We start from the raw sequence: 20,156 nt of genomic DNA, 5'->3' as shown, positions 1-20,156 counted from the left end.
GATAGATAGATAGAAAGAAAGAAAGATAGATACATAGATACATAGATACATAGATACAAAGATACATAGATGATAGATACATAGATAGATACATAGATAGATGCATAGATAGATACATAGATACATAGATACATAGATACATAGATACATAAATGATAGATAGGTAGGTAGGTTATGTTTTTTACAAAACTGGACAAAGTTGAATTTCCCAACTGCTGGCCATATCAACGTTGGGAGTCCTTCCTTCAGCTGGTTCTGTTCCTCCTCTTGTGCTCCCTCCCTTCTTGTCCTCTCCCTCATAAAATGTTAGGGACGGGCAAATGATTGAATTAGTAGGTTTATAAAGCTAATAGGCCATCATTTATCCTTCCCTCTGGAAGAGACAACAGGTTTATGGGTGGCATTTGTACACCTAAGCAAAGGAAAAGAAAGCGTCAAAGGCACTTTAGGGCTTAAACAGATGTTCCTGGTTGATATTCTCGATAAGGGCGGATTGACTGGGTTCGAAAGGGGGGAGGTTGGATGGAGTATTTTTGTTTTTTAAATCACCCAGCGAGTCTTCCGCTGAAAGGAGAATGTGTTTGATGCACGTGGCTGCCTCTTGCCTTTGGCAGCCTGGGCCACATTTTTTAGTCATGCACTCAACTCCTCCGTTGCAAATAAATAAATAAATTTTGAGGGTGACGAGGTAGCAATTTATTTTATTTTGTTTATTTTATTTGTCATACAAATATAGTATTGTATTGTAGTATGTTTAACATAATAGAAGTATAAAGTAGAGATAGAAAAGATAAAAAAGACATTAGGACAGGAACGGTAGGCACGAAGGTCCACTTATGCAGGCCCCTTACAGACCCCTTAGAAAAGGGGAGAGGTCTATTGTAGATAATGTAAGGTTGAAGATTTTGGGGTTGGGGGAAGAAACAACAGAGTCCGGTAGTAAATTTCCAGGCGTTGACCACTCTATTTCTGAAATCGTATTTTCTGCAGTCTAGTTTGGAGGGATTTACATTTAGTTTGTATCTATTGCATGCTCTTCTGTTGTTATTGTTAAAGGTGAAGTAGTTGCTAACAGGGAGTACATTGTGATATATGATTTTATGAACAACAGTGAAATCAGTTCGAAGATGATGTAGCTGTACATTTTCTAAATGTAGACATTGAATTATGGAGGAGTAAGGTAATTTGTTGCGTGAGGAGGAGTGCAGGGCTCTTCTTGTGAAGTTATTTCTGGACTTAATTGGATTAATGTCTGTTATGCAGTGAGGATTCCATACAGGTGAGCTGTATTCAAGAATTGGTCTGACCAATGTTTTGTATGCTCTGGTTAGTAGATCGGTGCTTCTGGAGAAGAAGCTGCGTAGAATTAAGTTTGTGACTCTTAGTGCTTTTTTCGCAATGCTATTGTAGTGGGCTCTGGCACTTAGGTCATTGGAAATGAGTCCTCCAAGCATAGTTCCCTCTAAGCTGAGCAGTGAGCAATCGCTCACTTAAAAATCATCCTCAACTCAGAGTTTTCCAAACCTGCCCAGAAGCCGAGAAGGAAAGAGTGAGAGGGAAGGAGAGAGAGGGGAAGAGAGGAAGAGAGAGAAACAGATAGAAAAAAGAGAGGAAGGAAAAGAGAAAGAAAAAGAATGGGAGTAAGGAAGAGAGAAAGAAAATCAAAATCTAGTTTGAAACTAGCTCAACTATTTAAGTGGCATTTTGATATTGATAGAGTTGCCCTATTATGAGCTCCCTGTTATAGACACACAGTACAGTATTTTATTTTGAAATTCTCTGAGGCAAAACAGGGTGGGTTTTTTGTTTGTTTGTTTGTTTGTTTGTTTGTTTATTATTTCTGTGCCGCCCAGTCCCGAAGGGAGCTCAGACACTATACTTTTCCGCCCCCCCCCCAAAAAAAAAATTAGAGGGAACACTGCCTCCAAGGTCTTTGACTGAGGGAGGGTCTTCTGCGAGTTCAGTTTGTCCAAGTGTGGATTTAGGGTTCGGATTCTGCCCAGTGGGCTGAGCCCGTCTCTCCTCCATGCAAAGGGCTGCACGGGATTCATCGCCAGGCCCTTGCGTGTTAGCCGTGTTTTCGGTTCCCCTCCAACAGCCCAAATCTTTCCACTTTCTCAGCCAGCAATTTCAATGTCATTTTTCTTTACCTGTCAGGTACCGTTTAACAAGGCTCAGGGAAGGAGGCAGTAGAGAAAAAAAAGGAAAGAAACAGATTTCGCATACAGATTTCTCGCCAGGCTTAAAAAGCGGATGAGACAAGCGAGACGCCACAACGAGGGGCGTTTCTGTGCACGCAAGGTTGTCGTTTGGATGTTTCCAAAACATCCCCCGTAACGCTGCACAATGTCGCACTTCAGTTAGTGAGAGAAGGGGAAACCAAAGGGATGGAAATCAGCGAGCGGGATCTTTGCATCCAGCCGTGTGTGTGCGTGTGACAGTTGAGGCTTACACACACACACACACCAAAGGCAATTGGGGAGGTGTCACTTTTTAAAAACCAGTTAGAACATTTTTACTACTTCCTAACATCAGAGGTACAACCTTGGGAGGGGGAGCGTAGGTTCGCCTTCCTCCACCAAGCCAGTAAAATTGGGGTTTGGAGAGTGTGAAGAGGTGGGGAGGGGGGGTCTAGGCACAGCCCTGCTGGGTTTCCCTACAGTGGCCCCTCCACTTACGGACTTCATTCGTTCCGTGACCAGGTTCTTAAGTAGAAAAGTTTGTAAGAAGAAGCAATTTTTCCCATAGGAATCAATGCAAAAGCAAATAATGTGTGCGATTGGGGAAACCACAGGGCAGGTGGAGGCCCTGTTTCCTCCAAGGAAATTCCTAGAGAGGCTCCACGGAGGCTTCTCCCCACCTTTTCCGGTCCTTTTTCCTCCCAGGAGATTTCTAGAGAGGCCCCACGGAGGCTTCTCCCCACCTTTTCCGGCCCTGTTTCCTCCCAGGAGATGCCTAGAGAGGCCCCACGGAGGCTTCTCCCTGCCTTTTCCGGCTCTGTTTCCTCCCAGGAGATTCCTAGAGAGGCCCCACGGAGGCTTCTCCTTGCCTTTTCCAGTTATAGTTTCAGAGTTTTGGGTTTGTAATTGGAAAATGGTTCTTGGGAAGAGGCAAAAAAGGCTTGAACACCCGGTTCTTATCTAGAAAAGTTCGTAAGTAGAGGTGTTCTTAGGTAGAGGTACCACCGTACAACCTTCTGGGGAGTGTACATTCCGCGTTCTCCATCAAGGCAGTAATATTGGGGTTTGCAGAGTGTGGAGAAGTGGGGAGGGGGGCACAGCCCTGCTGGGTTTCCACATTTTGTGGGCCCAGCGATTGTTTCCGCAGAAGGTCTAAGCGGGTCTTCGGGAGACGTACGTGCGGCTGCCTTTTATTCAAAGGAGCTGATGCAGAGAGGCGGCAGCTGATCAATTGCCTCTCCATTTTTCAGCCTCAAATCCCAGGAGGGAGAGAATAGAAGGGAATCTATTTTTCCCCCTTTAAACAAATGCAAAAGAACCTGGAGAAATTCTTTGTGCCAGTCCGAGTGTGAACCGGGAAGGTTTGGCAGATGGAGACTTGGTGGATTTGGACGGGCCCCGTTGCTTCCTGCCCTGGTCTTCCCCCTCGGCAGCTCCTTCGGCTGGTTGACCCCCAGGGGGGAAAGCAGCCAGGCCTTGTGGTTGGGGTCTCCATCCTCCCTCCAATAGCCGGGGAGCGTTTTCAGGAGAAGAGAAAAAAGGAGACTGTCGCTCCCGAGTTTTTATATAGAAACATAGAAGTCTGACGGCAGAAAAAGACCTCCTGGTCCATCTCGTCTGCCCTTATACTATTTCCTGTATTTTATCTTAGGATGGATCTATGTTTATCCCAGATGTGTTTAAATTCAGTGACTGTGGATTCTTCCTTCCTTCCTCCCTTCCTCCCTTCCTTCCTCCCTTCCTCCCTTCCTCCCTTCCTCCCTTCCTCCCTTCCTCCCTTCCTCCCTTCCTCCCTTCCTCCCTTCCTCCCTTCCTCCCTTCCTCCCTTCCTCCCTTCCTCCCTCCTTCCTTCCTTCTCTTTCTTTCCTTCCTTCCTTCTTTCTCTTCCTTCCTTCTCTTTCTTTCCTCCCTCCCTCATTTCCTTCCACATTCATAGAAACATAGATTGACAGCAGAAAAAGGCCTCCTGGTCCATCTAGTCTGCCCTTATACTATTTCCTGTATTTTATCTTAGGATGGATCTAGGTTTATCCCAGGCAGGTTTCAATTCAGTGACTGTGGATTGACCAACCACGTCTACTTACTTTTGGTGATACAAAAGCTCTTGTTGTGAGCTCACCTCCCCCCCCTGGAAAATGGCCTGTCCCCTCCACCCACCAGCCAGTCCCCCACGCCAAAGGTCCAGGATCAGCAGGTGGGTCAATTTGAGGACATGGTCTTGTCCTGAAGGTCAGGCTCTCTTCCTTGTGGCGGGGAAAAAAAGTCCTTGCTTTTGCCAACCCCGTTGAAGGATCCGCTGAGGATCCAGGGTGATCCATCTCCCCCCGGGTCCCATCCTTCCAGGGTCAGCCACCAGGAAGTGGGGGCTGCAACTTGTAGGCAGCTTTGCTAAAAATATCTCCTTTCGTCTCCCCCCCCCTTTGCAAGCTTCCCCCCAAAGCGGTGGCCAGTTTTTAAAAAGTTTTGTTTTTTCCCAAAGTCCTGCTTTCTGTGGACGCGGCTGCCGGGCCTTGTTATGATTGGGATGGGGGGGGGCATTTGAATCCCATCCAGCCCCCCCCCCTCCAGTGCCTGACTTTGGAGTGTTCTGTCCTCGATGTTCTGGGCTTTTAATAAATCTCCTTGTTTTTCTGAAAGCCCGTTTGGGGTTTTTTTCCCCCCTGATGATGAGCTCCGAATCTGGCTGACATTTTCCTGGTGACTCACATAGTAAAATTAACCTTGAACTATTTGCATATGCAGCCTCTGCTGGGCTCCCTGGCCCCTCTTTTCCTCTCCTCTCCGGGTGTGTATGGTGTGTGTGTGCAGTGTGTAGTGTGTGTGAGTGTGTGTTTGTGTACGCATGCTTCTTCCCTGGTCTTTTTATGGCTCTGCAAGATTTCTGGCTTGGTCTCACATTTTGCGTTTTTGTGTTTTTCTGATTTGATTTAGTACGGTGTGTGTGTGTATGTAGTGTGTGTGTGTGTCTGTGTGTGTTTGTGTACACACACACACATGCTTCCCTGGTCTTTTTATGCTTGTGCCCATTGCAAGATTTCTGGCTCGGTCTCACATTTTGTGTTTCTCTGATTTGATTTAGCAGGGTTTGTGTGTGTGTGTGCAATGTGTGTGTAGTGTGTGTGTGCAATGTGTGTGCAATGTGTGTGTAGTGTGTGTGTGTGCCTGTGTGTTTGCAAACACACACACAAACACATGCTTCTTCCCTGGTCTTTTTATGCCTGTGCCCATTGCAAGATTTCTGGCTCGGTCTCACATGTTGTTTTTCTGATTTGATTTGGCATGGTGTGTGTTTGTGTGTGTGTGTGTGGTGTGTGTGTGCGTGTGTGTGTGTACACCTACACACATGCTTGTTCCTTGGTCTTTTTATGCCTGTGCAAGATTTCTAGCCTGGTCTCACGTTTTGTTTTTTCTGATTTGATTTAGCACGGGGTGTGTGTGTGTGTTTGTGTGTGTGTGTTTGTGTGTGTGCTGGCGGGCAGGCAGGCCGCACTTTCTGCTCCCAGTACACATGGGCTGGAGGGGGCGAAAAGAACACCCCGTCCTGGCCTTTGGAAACTGGCAGGCCGTGCACTGTTCCCTGCCTGATAAGGCGTACTGTAAATAAGACTGTGCCCAGTGCTGCCGTCAGCTGACCCGTCCGGCCCCCATTGTTCTCCCTGTGTTTGGTGGGTCGGCTCTCCCGGTACACACTGTACTTCCCTTATGCAATCAGGCCGGCCTCTCTCCAGGGAACAGTCAAGATGTTTATTGGAAACTCCCGGTTGGGTTGGGTTGGGACTTGAGAGCCTCCGGGACGGGACGCTGCGAGGGCCGGAGAGGTCGATGTTTGGGAGTGGACCTGGAGCTGTCTTGGGCCCCCTCACCCCCCCCCCCACGCCTCCCAATCATCATCATCATCATCAATAATAATAATAATAATTCATTAGATTTGTATGCCGCCCCTCTCAACAGCAATGCGAAATACAAATCCAATGATTAAAAAGGAAAACAGTTAAAACTCTTGATTTAAAAACAATCATGCAACCCAAACAAACCATACATAAAACGCAGCGGCCGAGGGGAATCAATTTCCCCAGACCTGGCGATATAGGTGGGTTTTTAGGAGTTTGTGAAAGAAAGGCGAGGAGGGTGGGGGGAGTTGATTCCAGAGGGCCAGGGCCGCCACAGAGAAGGCTCTTCCCCTGGGTCCCGCCAGATGGCATTGTTTTGTCGATGGGATCCAGAGAAGGCCAACTCTGTGGGACCTAATCGGTCGCTGGGAGATGCTATCCTGTCTCCCCTGGTCCTTCTTTTCACTAAACTAGCCATGCCCAGTTCAGGCAACCGTTCTTCATATGTTTTAGCCTCCAGTCCCCTCATCCTCTTTGTTGCTCTTCTCTGCACTCTTTCTAGAGTCTCAACATCCTTTTTTCTAGAGCAGAGCTGCAGGGTCCGAGGGGGCTACTGGTGGGTGGGTCAAGAGAAACCACTTGATCCTCCCCTTCCAGCCTGGCATTGCCTGTTGTGCTTTCCATGACCAGTTTCTGGAACAAAACATCTCATGTGATGGGCAGCTCTGGTTTCTCCAGTGGAAGTGACCTTTCCAACTAGGATGGTCCTGAAGCCCTGCTTATTATTTAAGCAACAGGGCTGGGGGAGGGTTGGGGGGGAGGGAGAGAGAGACTGGAGCCCCTTTGCATTGGACTCAACTCTGCCTGTCTGTCTGTTTTGTCACATATATGTTGATGGTATACAAAAATATATCAATATTTATATACATGATACTAGTAAGGACATGGGGTGGAAGGCACGCTGGTGCACTTACGCACGCCCCTTACTGACCTCTTAGGAATCAGGAGAGGTCAACAGTGGACAGTCTAAGGGTCAGGTTTTGGGGGTTAGGGTGATGATGCTACAGAGTCCAGTAGTGAGTTCCAGGCATCAACTACTCGGTTACTAGAGTCGTATTTCCTGCAGTCGAGTTTAGAGTGGTTTACTTTAAGTTTGCATCTGTGATGTGCTCGTGTGTTGTTGTGGTTGAAGTTTAAGTAGTTGTTGACAGGAAGGACGTTGTAGCAGATGACTCTGACCTCTTCCTCTTGGGTACAGAGCCATGGGGCCCGTCTATGCTGCCTCATGGGGCCCTGATTTTGCAAACTGACTCCCGCCCCCACCCGTCTTGTTCCCCAGCGGAGTACATCCATCCTTGCCCTGCCTTCTCCTTCGCTCCCCCCCCGTCCCCACCCGCGGCCTGTGATGTCAGGACTCCTGCCTTGCCCCCCACCCCAGCCCACCCCACTTCTCCAGCCCCCTGGATTCAGCTTTCTTTGGGGGGCCGGGCCATTTGGCTTAGGTACACTTGAGTTGTTTTGAATGCAAACTTGACATCTCTCTCCCCCCTCACCAACCCCGTTTCCTCCTCTCACCCCCCCCCCTCCGAAAGCAGCCGGGAACGGCTTATGCACAGTAAACAGGCAGACTGTCTTATTGATTAACAGATGAGGCCTTTATTATCGATCAAAGCTTGGCGAGAAAATTTATCACTTTTAATTTCACTGCTGCCAAATTTTTCTGCCTCTGAGCCAGCCGTTACTGAGGCAATTTAAAGGCAGGGGGATTATTCTCCGGGAGGAGGGAGGGAGGGGGCAAGGAGGGGGCTTCTCTTTTATTTTTCCTCCCTTCTGGGGGTCTGCCCCACCCTGAGGCTGGCAGAGGGTCGGGGCGGGCGCCTGGCAGGGTCACCGGGGTGGGAAGGCCGAGGCGTGAAGGGCACTGAAGGGTGGCCACTTAGCTCACTGCCCGGATGGTCCTTGGCGGTTGGCACAGCCATATGCACTCCCGACATGGGCATGCGCAGTTCCCGATGCGAGATTTGGATTCTGCGCATGCGCAGCAAACAAATTCTCATGAGATTTTGGCTATTTTTGGCAATATTTTTCCTTCCGCACATGCGGAAATTATGAAATTTCACGAGTGCAAGCAAGATTTCAGCTATTTTTGCCAAAATTTTTGCTTCCGCGCATGCGGAAATTTCATGAGTGCACGCAAGATTTTGGCTATTTTCAGTGGTATTTTTACTTCCGTGCATGTGGAAATTATAAAATTTCACGAGTGCAAGCAAGATTTCAACTATTCTTTCTTTCTTTCTTTCTTTCTTTCTTTCTTTCTTTCTTTCTTTCCTTCCTTCCTTCTTTCCTTCCTTCCTTTTTTCTTTCTTTCCTTCCTTCCTTCCCTCTTTCTTTCTTTCTTTCTCTTTCTCTTTCTTTTTTCCTTCCTTCCCTCCTTCTTACTTTCTTTCTTTCTTTCTCTTTTTCTTTCTTTTTTCCTTCCTTCCTTACTTTTTTTCTTTCTCTTTTTCTTTCTTTTTTCCTTCCTTCCTTCCCTCCTTCTTTCTTTCTTTCTTTCTTTCTTTCTTCAGACCAGGCTGTCCCTCAAGGCTACGCCTTAGCATATCTTTGGAAGCAGTGAATCCAAACGTCCAGGTCTGACCCTTGAGCCCCCCCCTTTGGCTGGGTCTCTCCGAGGGGCTTCCTCCTCCTTCTCGTTCGGGGCTGTGCACGCTCGTCTCCCTTGCTTCAACTGGGGCCCATCCCTGCCACCTGCCTTGCGAGGCCTTTTCTAAGAAATCCCACAAATGCCGCCCCTTCAACACTAGTTGTGGAAATTATCTCTCGGTCTGGTGTGTCGCTCTTATCTGATGGTGCTGAGCCTTTGGTGCGCTGATGGGGTGTCGCGATCATTAGGGGGACGAAAAACACGGCGGCTTCTGCCACGCTGACATAATCAGGATGTTGAAGCCTCTTCGTTCTCGCTGGAAACTCGCCGGGTTTTTTTTCTCTTCATTTTATTTGCGAAAGAGAATTTACTTTGTGTCCACATTGAAACTCACATTGCCCAGATAATCCCGTATCGGCTTTGCTGGATCCATTATCTCAGCCAGCTCTCTCCAGCGGTTGTGCCAGGAATGCCACAAACCAGGGTTTTTTTGCATTTTTGGCCCTGGAGTATTTCAGGTGCCCTGCAGACCAGGATGGTGGTTCCGTTCTACTCTTGTGGAATGTAGAACTTGGAGCCTCCACCCTTTCTCCTTTTGACCGCAACACCTTCCTCCTGTGCCATTCTTTATCGCTCTATCTTTATGTCAACTTTCTATCTTTCTATCCATATCTCTCTCTCTTTCTCCTTCTCCTTCTCCCTCACTCCCTCATGTCTCCAACCTACCTACATCCATCCATCCTCCCACCCAACCCACCCACCCATCCATCCATCCATCCATCCATCCACCTACCTAACCAGGGTTCATTCCAGGCTTCAGTAATTTTCGCCCTGGATATAGTCAACTTTATTTGGGGGATCTCTCAATGAGCCGGGGTGGCGCAGCAGGTAGAGTGCTGTACTGTAGGCCACTGAAGCTGACTTGTAGATCTGAAGGTCAGCGGTTCAAATCTCATGACCGGCTCAAGGTTGACTCAGCCTTCCATTCTTCCGAGGTGGGTCAAATGAGGACCCGGATTGTGGGGGCAATAGGCTGGCTCTGTTATTAAAAAATGCTATTGCTAACATGTTGTAAGCCGCCCTGAGTCTAAGGAGAAGGGCGGCATAAAAATTGAATGAATGAATGAATGAATGAATGAATGAATGAATAAATAAATAAATAAATAAGGTCAGTAAGGGGTGTGCATAAATGCACTCGAGTGCCTTCCGCCCCCTGTCCTATTGCTCTCCTATATCTCCTATACCTTTCTTCTATTCCTATATTTCTTCTATTCTTTCATTGATATATTTTATTCCCATTTCTTCTCTTCTATTCTTTCTTAGATATATTTTTCTATGAGTACAGTATATCCTCTCTAACCTTCATTATGTATTTACTATATGTATACCCAATATAACCCTCATTGTGTAATGGACAAAACCAATCAATCAATCAATCAATTTGTGGTTGCTGTGCTGAGCACAATTCAGTGTCTTGGAATCAGTTTAGAGACTGCTGAATTGGTTTGTCTTGATATTTATGTCATTTTTTCTCTTCTCTCTTTCTCTTTCCTTACAGCAGGTGCCAAAGCCTTCCTCTGTGACCATTGTGGTGCCCAATTCTCTAAGGAAGATGCCCTGGAAAGTCACAGGCTGACCCACACTGGTAAGTCTCCTTAGGGGCTGGGCTTGTCCACATTCCTCAGCATTTGGAGATACTACTGTGCTATCCTCTTAGAGATGGTTTGGTGCCACTTCATCCTAAACTGGGCCTTTCCCTTGTCAGTAAAATGGACTGTTCGACCAACTTTTCACTAGTATGTTCTGTGGGTGTTGCTGATATTCACATTGAAGGAAATTAAATGGATTCACGGATGCCGAGTGTATCATAGGTGGTGATTGAAAGGGATGTTGAAGTGCCGCCTCTATGTTGGTGGAGGCAGGCAGGGTTCCCTTGGGTCCCATTTGTTGGGGGTCAAGGGAAAGGGAGGGTTTTGCCTTCTCCGTCTGCTCAAGATCCCCAAGGACAATTGGTGGGCCACTGTGGGGCACAGAATGCTGGACTCAATAGGCTTTGGCCTGATTCAGCAGGGCTCTTCTTAGGTTCTTCAAGTTCTTAACATTGAAGAGAAAGTTCTCTATTCATGGTGGCTCCAGAGGCACAAGGGCTAAAGGTCCCAGATGGCCCATGTTTGATAACCACATGGAAGACACCAGCTGGGAAGGCTGATCTGGGTCAGTTGAGCTGTCTATAAATAGAAACAGATAGGCAACCTTGTGAATGCAAAGCATCTAACAACTGGGGAGTAGAAACTCTTGATGGAAAAATTAACTTTCTGGACTGGTTCCACCACTAGCAAAATGGGTGTGGGTGTTACGTGAGACCTTGCAACAGTCAGGTAGATCATCAATACTTCTCCGATTGGGTGAGGCTGCGGGGGCGAGGTGAAGAGAGGGCTGTGAACTGTGGCAGTCAGCACTTTGCTCAACAGCTCTTGCCCAATGCTGGTTGCCCCATTTCTGATTGGATCAATGCCTGATTTAATTGGGTTCACCCAATTAAGCTGTGATTCTTGCCGGATCAGCAGGTGTTCCCACCAAAGGGACCAGGACGATTGCCCCACAGCAAGGAGAAGTGACCGAGTTGTCATGAACTACAGTACGAAACGAGAGATGCTTTGAGCTGGGTGTCCCGGGGCAGCTGAGGGGCTGGGCTGGGGCTTTGCCACCATGTCCATCTCAGAGTCTGCGAGACTCTGACACACACACCCAGGAGAGACATAGCAACTTCTAGGTCCTTGTGGAAGTTTTCAGTGACTTTAATCCCCAGCTGATATCCCTTCATCCCGGCATGGGGCAGTTGTTTCCAAAACATGAAGGGGAGGTCCTGTTACCTTTGAAAAGTGTTCGGAAACTTCATATCGTGCAGAATGCAGCTGCGAGAGCAGTCATGGGCTTCCCCAGGTATGCCCATGTCACACCAACACTCCGCAGTCTGCATTGGTTGCCGATCAATTTCCGGTCACAATTCAAAGTGTTGGTTAGGACCTATAAAGCCCTTCATGGCATCGGACCAGAATATCTCCGAGACCACCTTCTGCTGCACGAATCCCAGTGACCGATTAGGTCCCACAGAGTGGGCCTTCTCCGGGTCCTGTCAACTAAACGATGTCGGTTGGCGGGCCCCAGGGGAAGAGCCTTCTCTGTGGCGGCCCCGACTCTCTGGAACCAGCTCCCCCCAGAGATTAGAACTGCCCCTACCCTCCTTGCCTTTCGTAAACTCCTCAAAACCCACCTTTGTCGTCAAGCATGGGGGAATTGATCTCCCCCAGGCCTATATAATTTATGTATGGTATGTTTGTAGGTATGTCTGCTTAAAAAATGGGTTTTTTAACTATTTTAAATTGTAAATTATTAGATTTGTCATGAACTGTTTTATTGTGTTGTGAGCTGCCCTGAGTCTACAGAAAGGGGCGGCATACAAATCTAATAAAATAAATAAATAAATAAATAAATAAATAAATACATAAATAAATAAATAAATAAATACTCCATTGTGAAAACATATTCTTAGCAATAGCATTTAGATTTATATGCCGTTTCACAGTGCCTTTACAGCCCTCTCTAAGCAGATTACAGAGAATAAGATAGATAGATAGATAGATAGATAGATAGATAGATACATAGATAGATAGATAGATAGATACATAGATAGATAGATACATAGAGAGATACATGGATACATAGATGGATACATAGATAGATACATAAATAGTTCCCTCTCTAAGCAGTTTATATAAAGTCAGCCTCTTGCCCCCAACAATCTGGGTCCTCATTTGACCCACCTCAGAAGGAGGGAAGGCTGAGTCAACTTTGAGCCTACTGAGATTCGATCTGACAAACTGCTGGTAGCCGGTGAATTGCAGAAGTAGCTTGTAGCACTGCCCTCTAACCACTGCACCACCAAGGCTCTTAATTGCCATTAGGGAACCAAGGGGTAGATGAGAGGCCAATCCTGGCCACTGATTCCATCCAGCTGACCCATGTTAGCATCCTGTAAGCCATTCGAACATTTTATCAGCCCTCTAGACCTATGGCAGGGGTAAGCAAAGTTGGCTCTTCTATGACATGTGGACCTCAAGTCCCAGAATCCCTGAGCTAGCACGATTGTCTCAGGAAGTCTGGGAGTTGAAGTCCACAAGTCATAGAAGAGCCAACTTTGCCTAACTCTGACCCATGGGGAGTACCCGTGTCATTTGCTGGCACGCACGAGGGATTTGGTTGATGTTGGCTTAAAACAAGGATGGGGTAACCATGTCTGTTTGCTGGCTCAGGAATTCTGGGAATTTCTCACCCCTGGCTTAGAGGATTATGTGGCTCCAAAAACTACGAGATGTAAACTTAAATATGTGGCTCGGTGCAGGTAGGAACTGGCCAGTGGTAGCTATCACGGTAACCTGGGATTAAACCAACTGCAGCTTTGCATGACGTATGAACTCGGCTTCTGAGAACCAGGGGGGAATTCCCCAAGCGGTTTCCTGGACTGTATTAAGGCAAGCAAATCTGTTTAGTACTGATCAAGCCATGCAGGTCATTAAGGATGGGAGGTTTACCTCTGGGAGCCAAAGCATTAAGACGGTTGCGCCAGGCTTTTGCACAGGAGGACCAGAGTGGTCAGTGATGCTCGAGCATGGCCAGGCGTTCGCTTTGTCTGGCTACTTTATGGGCAAAAGGACCTGTTTATACCTTTAGGAATAATAACTTTGCTCCTTCAGGGCCCAGCCAGGTGGTCGGTGGTCCTTTGCAATGAATAAAGTGGCCTATTTACTCAGCCCCCAATCGAAGAAGGTGGCTTTGGAGCCTGGCCTCGCACCAAGGGGTCAGATGGGGGAGGTTACCCATGTTCACACAGAGCAGTTGGATTAAAAGAGTTGGAAGGGACCCTGTAGGTCATCCAGCCCAACCCTCCCACCCAAGGAGGAGACCCTACATCATTCCTGGCAGAGGGCTGTCCAGCCTCTTCTCCAAAGTTTCCAGTGATGCCCGTTCTGTGCCTCTCCTGGACAGGGGCGAAAGAAGCTTCGGCGGTGCAGTGGTTAGAGGGCAGTGTTGCAAGCTACTTCTGCTGATCACCGAATACCAGCAGTTTGGCAGACCAAATCTCAGTAAGCTCAAAGTTGACTCAGCCTTCCGTCCTTCCGAGGTCAGGAAACTGAGGGCCCAGATTGTTGGGAGCAAGAGGCTGAGTCTCTGTAAACTGCTTACAGAGGGCTGTAAAAGCACTGAAGCGGTATATAAGTCTAAATGCTATTGCTATATTGCAACAGTGCTATCATGTCTTCCCTGGTCCTTATTTTAAAGAGCCTTGGTGTGCAGTGGTTAGAGTACAGTCCAGCAAGCTACTTCTGCTAATCACCAGCTGCCACCAGATTGGCAGATCGAATCTCAGTAGGCTCAAAGTTGACTCAGCCTTCTGTCCTTCCAAGGCTGGGAAAATGAGGACCCAGATTGTTGGGGGCAAGAGGCTGACTCTCTGTAAACCGCTTAGAGAGGGGATGAAAAGCACTGTGAAGCAGTATATAAGTCTAGATGCTATGCTATGCTAAGACCCACCTGTTTGTCTCATGCTTCCTTCCAGGACAGGGCAGGGTCACCAACCTTGGCAACTTTAAAACTCGTGGACTTCAATTCCCAGAACATTTTAGCCACCTGGCTGAGGAATTCTGGGAATTGGAGTTGAACGTTGGAGAGCCCTGTTCTAGGAAGCGGTCTCTCCCAGGCCCTCTCCTGGAACTCCGGTCGGAGAGGGTTTTGCCAGCTGCCAATATTTCTGGTGACCTTGGGTGGGGAGGGACCCGCAGAGAGGCCTGAAGTCCATTTTGATTGAAAACTTTGCGATGACACACCAGGGGCTGCCACGGAGACGGGTGTCTGTGCCAGGGCTCAGAAGGCAGAATGGAGAGGGACGAAAATAGGCAGCGTAGGGTCACGGTGACCCCATGGAACGCGGTTTTTTTTATCACCGCCTGCTGGAGCTGTAAACAAGGCCTTCTCGGTTACATGTCAGCGAGGGGCTGTGTTTTCAGAGCGGCCGGCCTCCTTGCCAAGAAATTGATAGCTTCCTCTGGCAGAGCAGGGGGGCGTGAGGCTGCACTTTGGGGAGAGGAAAGACGGCCCTTCGCTCCAAGAGACGGAGCCTCCTTTAAAATCCCCCCCCCTCGCAAGATTTTGAAGTATCTTCAGCTTGCAGGGGGGAGAGCGAGCATCATTTAGCTTCCACCTCTTGCCACTTCAGATGGAGGACAGGGGAAGGTCCAAAGTGGTTGGCCGTCTTGTTCGGCCAATTTCGTGGATCTCAAATACCGCTACATCTCGGGGAATATCAGGTGCCTTGGTTATATCTAGAAACATAGAAGACTGACGGCAGAAAAAGACCTCCTGGTCCATCTAGTCTGCCCTTATACTATTTCCTGTATTTTTATCTTAGGATGGATATATGATTATTCCAGGCATGTTTACATTCAGTGATTGTGGATTTACCAACCACGTCTGCTGGAAGTTTGTTCCAAGTATCTACTACTCTTTCAGTAAAATAATATTTTCTCACGTTGCTTCTGATCTTTCCTCCAACTAACCTCAGATTGTGCCCCCTTGTTCTTGGGTTCACTTTCCTCCTGAACCTTATTTAACCTTGGAACATATTTAAATGTTTCGATCCTCTCCCCCCTTTTCCTTCTGTCCTCCAGACTATACAGATTGAGTTCATGAAGTCTTTCCTGATACGTTTTATGCTTAAGACCTTCCACCATTCTTGTAGCCCGTCTTTGGACCCGTTCAATTTTGTCAATATCTTTTTGTCGGTGAGGTCTCCAGAACTGGACACAGTATTCCAAATGGGGTCTCACCAGCGCTCTATATAAGGGGATCACAATCTCCCTCTTCCTGCTTGTTATACCTCTAGTTATGTAGCCAAGCATCCTACTTGCTTTCCCTACCGCCTGACCACACTGTTCACCCATTTTGAGACTGTCAGAAATATTAGGAGTTATTTTGCAGAGCCAAGAGGGCTCTGGCTGTGGGGTGGAATGGATGCTCTGTGGGAAGTCTGTCTATCCATCCATCCATCTATCCATCTATCTTAGTCTTTGTAAACTGCTTAGAGAGGGCTGTAAAGCATCGTGAAGCAGTATGTAAGTCTAAATGCTATTGCTAATGGTAAATGCTATTAAACCCACCAGCGATGGAGCCCCCACAACTTCTGGAGGCAAGTCGTTCCACAGATTAATAGTCCTCAGGGTGAGGAAATTCCTCCTTAGTTCTCGGTTGCTTCTTTCCATGATTGGAGGAGTCTTGTTTGCAAACGAGAAGGGAGCTGTCCATCCCATTCCACAACTATTTTTCTTGCTGATGCTTTAATGCAACGTAAAGCATTCTCCTGGCAGTGGGGGGGAAAGCCCCCCACCCCCAGCCCCCTTTCTCTTTTGCAGCTCCTACGCCTGTTGCTTGCTTCGACGTCTTCATTCTGGCCTTGGTCATCTAGATTCAACCTTGTCTCCGGTGCACCTTCCATCTGGACCCTGCGTGATGCCTTTTCTGATTTTGATGTGGGTGATTGGCAGCTTCTGCCACGCCCCCCCCCCACCCCCCTCGTCTCGTTCCAGATCATTAGTAAACACGTTAGTACACCACTGCTGTTGCTGGCAAACCAACAACAGGACAAATAGAGGGATTGTTTTCCCTCTTCCTTCTGTTTTTTGGGTAAAAAAAGCCTTTGGGATGTCCAGTTGTCTCCTTGCCCCCCAGCGTACCTGGAAAAGACCCCCAGCAGCCCACCCCAAAGCAAGGGGGACATCAATAAACCCCGATGTGTAACCGAAATGTGAAAACCCGTGAATTGCTTTGCTTTTTCCTCCCTCCGCCCTTTCGCGGGGATGTTGGTAGCATTTTGATTTAATATTGGACAAACACAAGGGTCTCTTTTATGCCTCCCTCCCAGGCCTTGGGGCTGTTATTCCTCCAAATTTAATAGCATCGAAATTGCAGGGTTTGTGATAATTTGCCCATCACTTTCGCTGCTTCCATTGATGTTTATTGTCAGCGGGATGGAATCTCGATCCGATTCACTTAGATAACATGTCTGTTAAACATTTAGATAATTGTGCCATCATTAAGTTGTCACATTATTTTAGAGATTCAAAACAGTATCGTGGTAAGTAGAGGTACCGGGAGAGGGTGGGGTGGGGGGGTCGCCTCCCACAAGGGTGGCAATTGCTGGTAAGGAGATTGAGGGGAGCATGCAGGAGCTCACAACTTGCAGTGTGTATGTGTGTGTTTGTGTGTGTGTGTGTGTTAAAAGAGCCAAAGTTGTCTGGCGGCACCTTCGGAGGAAGCATTAAAAGCAGTTTCATTTCCTCCGATCAGAACTGTCGAAAGATTGCAGCAGGGGCTGTTTTCTCCAGCCACTTTCCACATCTGGAGAAAATACAAGCCCCCTTTGTCTTACCTGGAAAGATCCATTCGTGGCAGCCGAAGGGCCCCCGTCATTCCACGTGGCCAGAGGAGGCCAGCCTTCCGTGGTTTGCACCCACACAAAAGGACACCAACAAACAACCAGCCAGAGGATAGTGTAGCATTTTAGGCTTAAGCTACCACCCATGAAACTTTACACACTTTCTAGGTGGGTTTACAATGGCAGCCTTGTTTGCAAATGGCCCCTAACAATCCAGGGCTTCGTTTTACTGACCTCAAAAGGATGGAATGTCAGTCTTGAGCCCCTCAGGATCAAACTCCAATCTCCGGGCAGAGTTTGCCTGAAATCCTGCAATCTAACCACTGCCCCATCAGGGATCCTGTTGGTGTTCATGTTGCATTCACACAAACAATCTCAAATCTGGAAATAATTAGAGGGTGGGGGGCGGACCAGGTAATGTCAATGAGGAAAGAGCCCATGAAGGAAAGGTAGTGGACGCATGTTTAATGCATGTGGAATGGAATGGAATAGGATAGGATAGAGTAGAATACAATTTGGAATGGAATATAAGAACAGAACAGAACAACAGAAGAGAAACAGAACAGAAATTAAGAATAGAATAGAATATAGAATAGAAAATAGAATAGAAAATAGAATAGAATAGAATTTGGAATGGAATATAAGAACAGAACAACAGAACAGAAACAGAACAGAAATTAAGAATAGAATAGAATATAGAATAGAATATAGAATAGAATAGAATTTGGAATGGAATATAAGAACAGAACAACAGAACAGAAACAGGACAGAAATTAAGAATAGAATACAATATAGAATAGAAAATAGAATAGAATAGAATTTGGAATGGAATATAAGAACAGAACAACAGAACAGAAACAGAACAGAAATTAAGAATAGAATACAATATAGAATAGAAAATAGAATAGAATAGTCCAGCATTCTGTGTCACCCAGTGGCCCACCAATTGTCCACGGGGATCTTGAGCAGAAAGAGAAGGCAAGACCCTCCCTTTCTCTGGACCCCCAACAAATGGGACCCAAGGGAACCCTGCCTGCCTCAACCAACATAGAGGTGGCACATTGTTCTAATTCTTGGGACATTTCATTGTTTACTGTAAATGTACTGGCCTATGTTTTGTAAGTAATAATTCTACAACTAAGTAATGGGCTGGGCAGAGCAACCACACTTTTTCATTAGCATTAGCATTTAGACTTATAAACCGCTTCACAGAGCTTTAAATCCCTCTCTAAGTGGTTTACAGAGAGTCAGCCTCTTGCCCCCAACAATCTGGGTCCTCATTTGACCCACCTGGGAAGGACGGAAGGCTGAGCCAACCTAGTCAGGACTGAACTGCTAGTAGTTTGCAGATGTGAAGCAATAGCACGTAGACTTATATACCGCTTCGCAGTGCTTTTACAGCCCTCTCTAAGCGGTTTACAGAGAGTCCGCCTATTGCCCTCAACAATCTGGGTTTTCCCCAACCTTGGAAGGATGGAAGGCTGAGCCAACCTTGAGCCTGGTGAGATTCGATCTGCCAAACTGCTGGCAGTGGGTGATCAGCAGAAGGAGCTTGCAGGACTGCACTCTAACCACTGCACCACCGAGGCTCTTCTGGGTCAAGTCTTCTTCTTCACCTTGACTCCTCTACCAGTTCCATGAAATAGCCGTAGAAGAGAGAAGAAGGTCTCTTGGTCCACCTCTTTGCCTTTCCTGTTGACAAACCCTCTGCTGCGTCCCTTCCTCTCTGGAGAAGATGCTGGAGTGGGCTCTTGGGTTTAGGTGACTTTCCCCCCTTCTCCCTCTGTAGCAGTTCAGGTCCTATTAATAAAGGACTCTACCTGAACTCTAGGTCACCACACGTGTGTGTATGATTCAGTCAAAAGGCAAAGGATGGATAGGTGGAATCTCCTTGGCTTTTCATCCCTTGTTGGGCAATCCCGGACTTTCTCCCCTTCTGAGAGTGCCCCCATTGACTCTTGGAAGCTGGTCTCTCCCACCCACCCCACCGCACTCCCTCCCCAGCCTGAATAAATGAAAATTTCTTCCCTGGGAAGCAAATGAGTTCCTATTACTGCTTCACAGGACTCTGGAGAGTTTTAAGATAGCAGCTTGATTAAGCTTGTGGGGAAAATACTATCAGCTTGGTACTCCATAGACCGGGATAATGTACCGTTGGCATTAAGTATGTTTAAGGGTAATTATCTTTCCCCTTTTCATATTGGTTACATGGAAAGAAACATGAGGATGGGGGAATTCGGAGGGTGGGAATTTGGACACCACATTTCGCAGGGACAGAGGAAGCGAGCAACTGGAGGGCTGAAATGCACCTAGGCGAAATGCGAACTCCAATAATAATAATAATAATAATAATAATAATAATAATAATAATAATAATTGGTCGAAAATGAGCAAGCAAAACTACTGTGGGACTTCCGACTCCAGACTGACTGAATTCTGAAGCATAACACACCAGACATCCTGATCGTGGAGAAAAAGAAAGTATGGATCATCGACATCGCAATCCCAGGAGACAGCAGAATTGAGGAGAAGCTGCTAGAGAAATTAGTGAAATATGAAGATCTAAAAATCGATCTGCAACGACTCTGGCATAAGCCAGTGAAAGTGGTCCCAGTGGTCCTTGGCACGCTGGGCGCAGGGCCAAAGGATCTCAGCGGACATTTGAAAACCATTGGAATTGACAACATCTCCATCTGTCAATTGCAAAAGGCCGCTTTACTGGGATCGGCACACATCATTCGCCACTACATCACGCAGTCCTAGGTGCTTGGGAAGTGTCTGACTGGTGATGAAATACAAAATCCAGCATAGTGATCTCGTTTGCTGTGTTGTACTGACATAATAATAATAATAATAATAATAATAATAATAATAATAATAATAATAATAATAATAATAATAATAATAATGATGATGTTAAAAAACAGAGTTGGAAAGGACCTTGGAGGTCTTCTAGTCCAACCCCCTGCTTAGGCAGAAAACCCTGCACTATTTCAGACAGATGGTTATCCAAC

At 47.0% G+C, this 20,156-nt stretch overlaps 1 protein-coding gene across 2 annotated transcripts in view; it reads left to right on the top strand.

Annotated features, from left to right (window-relative positions):
* Positions 1 to 20,156, top strand: part of ZBTB16 (zinc finger and BTB domain containing 16) — a 145,479-nt gene that overhangs the window by 87,466 nt on the left and 37,857 nt on the right. Inside the window, exon 4 of one of the 2 annotated variants that reach the window (XM_070765599.1) lies at positions 10,216 to 10,299. In XM_070765599.1, coding sequence (XP_070621700.1) covers positions 10,216 to 10,299 — 84 coding nt within the window. Of the gene's footprint in view, positions 1 to 10,212; positions 10,300 to 20,156 lie in introns of both variants that reach the window. The other variant, XM_070765598.1, reaches the window with a different exon arrangement.

The sequence above is a fragment of the Erythrolamprus reginae genome, chromosome 12, assembly GCF_031021105.1.
Source record: "Erythrolamprus reginae isolate rEryReg1 chromosome 12, rEryReg1.hap1, whole genome shotgun sequence".
Classification (NCBI taxonomy): Eukaryota; Metazoa; Chordata; class Lepidosauria; order Squamata; family Dipsadidae; genus Erythrolamprus; species Erythrolamprus reginae.
The sequence above is the reverse complement of the archived record's forward strand: the minus strand, read 5'-3'. Positions and strand labels throughout refer to the sequence as shown.